The sequence below is a fragment of the Octodon degus genome, unplaced genomic scaffold (genome assembly GCF_000260255.1).
Source record: "Octodon degus isolate 3935 unplaced genomic scaffold, OctDeg1.0 scaffold00206, whole genome shotgun sequence".
NCBI lineage: Eukaryota > Metazoa > Chordata > Mammalia > Rodentia > Octodontidae > Octodon > Octodon degus.
Window position 1 is genome coordinate 1989445 of NW_004524782.1, and position 7709 is coordinate 1997153.

General features: G+C 41.1%; 1 protein-coding gene across 2 annotated transcripts in view; it reads left to right on the forward strand.

The window, feature by feature from the left end:
- The window catches only part of LOC101566389 (N-formyl peptide receptor 2-like), a 16705-nt gene extending 11697 nt beyond the window's left edge, over nt 1-5008 (forward strand). Inside the window, exons 1-2 of one of the 2 annotated variants that reach the window (XM_004644680.2) lie at nt 585-637; nt 3885-5008. In XM_004644680.2, coding sequence (XP_004644737.1) covers nt 3896-4942 — 1047 coding nt within the window. In that variant the 5' untranslated portion in view covers nt 585-637; nt 3885-3895 and the 3' untranslated portion in view covers nt 4943-5008. Of the gene's footprint in view, nt 1-584; nt 638-3884 lie in introns of those variants that run through there. The other variant, XM_023704893.1, reaches the window with a different exon arrangement.
- The last annotated feature ends 2701 nt before the right edge of the window (nt 5009-7709 follow it).

Consider the following 7709-nt stretch of genomic DNA (forward strand, 5'->3'; position numbering starts at 1 on the left):
CTGGGGGATTGAACCGCGGTCCATGTGCGTTGACTAAGCTTGTTCTAAGTAGGTGCTTTAGACCACTGAGCCATCTCCCCAGCCCGGTTGTTTGGAATGTAAGTGAGATAAGGATCCAGAGGAAATTATGAGGACAACTTTCAGAGTGTACACAAGCTCTCCACTCAGTATAATATGTACAGGTAGATTGGAGCATTTGGGGAGAGAAAGCAAAAAAGTTCATATCTGATTGTTACTATTTTCTCAATGAAATATTAGTCAAGTACATGAGCCATCTGTGTGTGTGTGTGTGTGTGTGTGTGTGTGTGTATGTGTTTGTGTGAGGCATAGAGGAAGTGAGCAGTTTCAGAGAAAAGCAGAAGTGCTGAAAGTAAATTTTAAAATTGGAGAAGTGAATGTACTAAAAGTAGCAATGATGTACAGGGAGCATTGGCTTTACCTTTCAAATATACGCCCCTGAAATTTAATTGTGCACTGTAACGATTTGACACCAGAAAAGTCACTTTCCTTATCTGAGCCTCTCTGGTTTTATCTCCTTTCATAGGATGGTGATGTTTGACCACAAAGTGAGGATGTTCTAACTAGGAATGACTGGCTAGTCATTTGGGATTATAGGGGGGCATTGTGGTCTGTATAGGTGAGCTCTGTGGCTCCAAGCTATCTCCTCACTTTGCAGTTTGGACTAATATTTTCCAAAACTTCCTTCTTTGCATCTCCCCATCTCTGAGCGTCCTCCATGTTGGGTTAGCATTTTAAAACTAATAATTTACAGATTGCTGAGTATTTCATTTTTTACCTGTCTTGAAAGTTTTTTACATGGTAGGGAGGGGACATGAATCTATTTGGGAAATATGGAGTGGGATTTTAAGAGCACAATTCTGATGCAATCAGTCTGACTGACCTCAAAATTTTGGTTTCCTACTTTGTTATTGGAGGTTCATACAGTTAAGGTAATAAGTCTGTATCTTAACTTCTTGATCTCTACAATGGTTATATTAAGCATAGAATTCCACATTCAGAGCATCCATTGTACATTCAATGCTTGACACATATCAACACAGGCAATCTTCACGAGCTATTAAGATGAATTCTAAATGGTGTGGGAAGCTGTTCAATGTGGATTATGTTCGTAAATAGTAGTCATGACTATCAGAAGCATTTTTCTTGACTGACATTGAAGTTTCATAATGCCTAACTCAGAACTGAGTTTACTGAGCGCATGAGCTTCAATTTTCTAAAAACTCATATGGGTCCATGCAAGAATTTCACATCTGTTCTCATTTAGTCCTTGTCTGTACACCAGCCTGGACCACAAAACCATTGCCATTCTGTAGAGGATGGCATCTAATTTCAGAGAGATGACCAGGCCCAAGAACTCACATTGAGGAGGTGGCAGAGATGCAATTAGAATAGTCATTAGCCAACTCCAGACCCTAGCAGTCTTAATACTAAAGCAGTAACTCTCAACTGGAGACTGCTGTGCCTCCCAAGGAAAACATTTGGTTTTCATGGCTGAAGTGGGGGTTACTACTGGCATCTAGTGGATGGAGTTGTACCTGCACCTAACCATTCTACAATGTGCAGGGAAGTTCCCATGACAAAGATGTATCCAGCCTCTGAGGTCAACAATGCCCAGCCAGGTTCATTAACACCTTTCTATACTACACAATGCCTCATAGAAGACCTCAGTGAAAGGGCCAAGGTAAGACAAGAAAAAGAGGAATTGAGAAGCTAATAAAGGAAGTCATTATATCAGGACAAATCATGCTCAAGCAGTCCTGAGGGAGCCCAATTTTCAAATGCAGGCCAGTAGAGTAGCAATGGAAGTAACAATGGAATTGTTTATTTCTGGTTTTCTAATCTTGCTGTCTCAGTGGGATGGGTGGATGTGACATTGAAAAATCCAGTAAATTCCCTGGAATATGGTTTCTGCCTGGTAAAAGAAAAATGTCAGTGAGTACCTCACCACATTATGATGATTCAATGTGAAGGAGTCTTCAATATTTGCTATGTCCAGACAAAGGAGATTGAAATACTTTGTCTAGTGTATTCTAACTAAGTGAACTTTGGCACACTTCCCATATTTTCTGAACAGCAGTTTATTATAGAAAGTGGACACAATGAACACTACAGATCAGTTATATAGAGTAAATCTTTCCTCATGTGTAGCACTAAGCCAGTGCATGGTCTCTGATGAGAATCCCACTAACACTAATAGAACCTCATATTTTCATACAGAACATTAAAGCTATAAGATTCTTTGCTTCTCAGAGATAATATCAAGTAGGCCTAATAAAATACACTGGGTTTAAAGTATAGAGAGCCAGGTGCTTGTAGCATATTACCATAGAGTCCAGGGATTGCTTGACTTCTGTAACGTACAAACTCTAAGCAAACCCATAAACTGAAGTACTAATGAAACATTAGGTTCAGGACTCTCACAATAGAGAGGGACAAGAGTAAGTAGACTACAAACATATGGGCCTGAAAGTATGCAGTCTTTTGGCCCTTTTTCATGGAGCCCTCAGTAGAAACAGAAGTAAACTTTCTCAGTATAAGTTCAGGGCTCTTCTCACAATCTGAATCTGATTTTGCGTCACATTTTTCTGTTTATGCATCCACAATTCGATATTTCTGATGGTTCAGGGATTTCTTTTTTCATTCCCAATCTGAGTTCCTCTATACCTTTCTGCAGCTGTTTCTTTATTTCAGAAGCTGTTAATTCATTGATTTCAGCTGTATGATTCCAAATTTGTTTTGTGTTAGTGTCCTTTGCATTTGTTATGGGTGGGCTTGGGTTCTTGGATTGCATTTTGTTCCTTCTCATTGGCATTTTGTGTAGCACTGTTTTCTGACCCTTGTTGTAGAGCTTTGGTGCAGTTATAACCTTAGCACCTACTGAAGTTCAGGTGCAGATCTACAAAGTTTGGATTTATCCAGCTGTGCCTGGCTTGGTTCTGGCTTCTGTACTCAGTGCCTTCCTGCTGCTGCCCTTGGGAGTGAACCTGTTGTACCCCTCTGCCAAGATGTTCTGCTCCTGGACTAGCTGGGTGGTTCTGTCCCCTACTCTCTCTGCAGGAATTGCAGCTGCAGGGTTTCACCTCAAGCCTGTATGCCAGGCCTGAGTTGAGTCTGGAGGGGACAAGATGGAGTAGGGGGAAGAGGTAGCTCTCTCACACACTCACCAGGCCTGGGCTAGGACTGGATTTGAGGGTCCCCAGAACTAGGCAGAAATTCTCACTGGGCAGGCAGAGTTGGGGGGGTGCTGCAGAGTGTTAGGGGGGCCCCAAGGGGTGGAAGAGGGTCTCACCCACTCTGCACCTGGGCTGAGATGGGCAGGTCCCGCAGGCTCAGGGTAGCCAGAAGCACTCCCACACACTCAACGAGCCTAGGCTAGTACTGGATCTGGGGGGGGGGTCCCTGGAAATTCGGCAGAAATTCTCACGCGGCAGGCGGGGTGGGGGTGGGGGGCACTGCAGAGTGGTGGTGGGGGGCCCAAGGGGGTGTAAGAAGGTCTCACCCATGCTGTGCCTGGGCTGGGACCCGCAGGTCCCACTGGTGCAGGGTAGCCATAAGGTCTCCCACGCACTCACCGGGCCTGGGCTAGGACTGGATCTCAATATTTCTGCTGGTGAGTAGAATTTTATACTATTTGTGGTAAATTAAACTGTGTGAGATGCTGATGAACATGAATGATTGAGACAATTTGGGGAACTGGCCCTTCCCAAAATAATATCCGAGAAATTCTCCAATTTTATGGAATTCCTAGTCACCAAGGTTGACAAGTTCAGGGCCCTGGTTGGAATGAAAGATATAATAATGTGTGACCAGAGAGGCTGTAAGATGACTACACTTAAAAAGTGGCCTGTGTTGAAATGTTTCAGGTGTGGGCAGCATGGAAGCCAATATCTCAGTTCCTCCATATGAATCTGAAGGCATGCTCCATGAGTCTGCTGCACAAGCTGTTCTGCAGATACTCCCATTGGTGCTGCTCTCAGCTACGTTTGTCATCGGTGCTCTGGGCAATGGGCTGGTGATCTGGGTGGCTGGATTCCGCATGGCACACACAGTCACCACCATCTGTTACCTGAACCTGGCTCTTGCTGACTTCTCCTTCACTGCCACCCTGCCCTTTCTCATTGTCTCCATGGCCATGAGAGGACTTTGGCCTTTTGGATGGTTTCTGTGCAAGTTTGTTTACATTGTGGCAGAAGCAAATCTTTATGGAAGTGTCTTTCTAATTGGTCACATTGCTCTGGATCGTTGTATTTGTGTCTTGCATCCAGTGTGGGCCCAGAAACACCGCACTGTTGGTCTGTCCAAGAAAGTCATTGCTGGAATCTGGATGTTTACCCTCGTCCTTAGTTTACCAATTTTCATCTTCTTGAACACAGTAAGCAATCAAAAAGGGAACGTATACTGTAACTTCAACTTTGCATCTTGGGGTGCAACTGTTGAAGAGAAGAAGAAGTTGTCCACCACTGTGAAGACAACTAGAGGGATCATCCGGTTCCTTATTGGATTCAGCCTGCCCATGTCCATGGTCACCATCTGCTATGGACTCATTGCTGCCAAGATTCATAGAAAAGGCATGATGAATTCCAGCCGCCCGTTTCGGGTCCTCACTGCTGTTGTGACTTTCTTCTTCATCTGTTGGTTCCCCTTTCAACTTGTTGGCCTTCTCAGAACTGTCTGGGTGAAAGAAAGTTCTAAGTACAAAATGCTTGATGTCCTAATTGACCCAACAATGTCCTTGGCCTTCTTCAATAGCTGTGTCAACCCAATACTGTATGTTTTTGTGGGCCGGGACTTCCGAGAGAGCCTGATGCAATCTCTTCCTGCCAGTCTGGAAAGGGCTCTTAGGGAAGACCTAACAAACACCAGTAACTCAGCTACTGGCTCTGATGAACCTGCTGAAGTGGTTGAATTAATGCCAGCATAAGGCTTTGTCCCTAGTCCAACCTTGATCCCACTTCTGGGTTTGTCTCCCCTGGTTCTTTTCCAATGAGTGTTTGCTCTGAAGAACCACTTCTGTGTGTGTGATTTGCAGAAAGGATAAAAGGACTAAGTTTCCTATTGACAGCAGATTTTTCGTGTGTGTGTGTGTGTGTGTGTGTGTGTGTGTGTGTGTGTATGTGTGTGTGATCAACATGTACCCTATATTGAGTGGGAGTAATGGAAACAAAAGAAGAATGGGATGGACTTGTTCAGCTTAGAAAATATAGGATACATTTAAAATGAATCTGTAACATGTGTATTGCATGTTACTCTGTTTCTGTTTTTTTTCTATGTGCTTTTGCTTCTTCATTTCTTCTAAATGAAATAAAATTGAATTAAAAAATAAAATAAAACTATCATTTCACCATTATGTGAAATGCTTGTTGCAGAGTTTTAAAAAAATTTAAATTAGTTCTGATATTTAACAAGCAATGACATTTTAAATTATAATCAGTTACTGGAATATCTAAAAGAGGATGCTCCTTTTATCAGCTATAAAAATTCTGATTTGGTTGATGTATCATATGAGGTGGCAGAAGTGCAATTCAGTTCCTTAGATCGTGCTCATATACACACATGAATTATAATTTACCCATTAAGCAAACCAATAGTTAGAAAATATGAACAAGGAACCACATAGTGATGAAATGGTAAAGAGCAAAAGAAGTAATTTTTTATAAGAAAAAATATATAAATGTTATGGGGTTTTGTCTTTCTAAATTTTATTTTATTAGTACATATGAATAGTTCATAACGTTATATGCCTTGTGGGAATTCAGTACATGTACACAACACAACTTGATTTTCCTTTTCCTCCCCTTTTGCTACTCTCCCTCCCTCCCTCCCTATCTGTCTCTTGGTCCTCTTCTGTTGTTTGCTTTATTTCCTTCATCTCTTGAAACCCTCTTTGAGAAAGATTTATCTGTATACTTCCTGTAATCTATCTTATTTATTTTGGGTTTCTCATACATCATATTACGGTGATACATACACATCACGGTTTGTAGCAACACAATTCATTAGCAGTAAACTTTACACCCAGATGGATGGATTAAGAAAATGTGTTATTTAAACACAATGGCACCAGGCACAGTTGACCCATTCCAACTTGGTGGACCCAGTGGGATGGAGCCTCAGGACCAGAAGCCAGCTGGCACAGTCAGCCCATTCCATACTGCTGGGTCCAGCCAAGCCCATGAAAAAGGCCCAGAACTACAGGAGCATTCTTGTGAAACAGAGGTGGCATCAGATAACTGGGGTGAGCTAGTCTGCTTGAAAGAGTCTTGGTGTATAAATGGAAGATGCCCTGACAGATCTCAGGAAAACTAAATTAAATCTGATTCCTAATTTAAGATCTGCTTGGTTGTACAGCTATAATGTTTGCTTCTATGGTCTAAAATACAAACATTAATTACAAACATTTGTCCATTTCTAACTGTTACTAGCTGTTATTAGTAATGCTAATTTTTTCACTGTAAATAGGAAACCATATATGTCTTAACCACATGTTTTCCCTTGAGTATTAATATTAGGAGGTGCTTAGGTAATAACTTCAACAAAGCTGTACATGGAAGGACAGAAGACAGTGCCAAATGGAAACCAATATCTCACTTTCAATCTTTAGAGGGAGAATCTTGGAACACATGCAAAACAAGAATTTCTGAGACAGGAGAGATTCCAAAAAAAGCAGACTCTTTACAAGGAGGGTCTGACCCCAGTGATACAGCTATTTACTATCAAACTTTCACAAAAGGTAAGACAAAAATCAAAATAATGATTTCTTTCTGAAATACAAAATGACAAAAAGAAAGATTAAAATGCATTCTCAGTCCCTGAGTTTACCCAGAACAAACCTAGGAGACATCAGCATAAAAGAAATTTGAAGCCAAACACCTGAAATCTCTGAAATAATAGCAACCAAGTGAAGAAACAACTATGGAAGAGTATAGAGGAAATCAGATCAGAGATAATCTCACAGGTTAAAAAAAGGAAGGATAACTACAATATAAAAACTACTAAGCCTTTTAAAGAAGACACATAAAAAACAGAGAATAGAAAAATGATGGAAACTTTAAATGTGCAATATAGAAAAGAAATAGAATTCATGAAGCATCTTCAAAGAAATATATAGGAAATTGAAAACTCAATCACATAGGGCCAGCAAGATAGTTTAGTGTACTAAGTGCCTGCTTTGGCAAGCGCAGGGATCATGGTTCAAACTCCAGTCCCTAGCTGTTATTAGTAATGCTAATTTTTCTATTGTAAATAGGAAACCATATATGTCTGAGCCACATGTTTTCCCTTGAGTATTAATATTTGGAGGTGCTTAGGTAATAACTTCAACAAAGCTGTACATGGAAGGACAGCAGACAGTGCCAAATGGAAACCAATATCTCACTTTCAATCTTTAGAGGGAGAATCTTGGAACACATGCAAAACAAGAATCTCTGATACAGGAGAGAAATGTGCTGGCCCTGCCCCTGAAGCATGCTGAGCCTAGTGAACAAGTCCAGGCATGTAGGCACATAATCACAGTCCTGCGAAGGCTGAAAACAGGAGGATCACTATGAGTCCAATTTGCATAGTGAGACCCTGTACCAAATACATTAAAAAAAACCCTCAATCACAAGTTGGCAAAACCATTTAGATGAAAGTGAAGATAGACTTCCAGATCTTCTTTTTTATATTATTTATTTATTTATTTATTTATT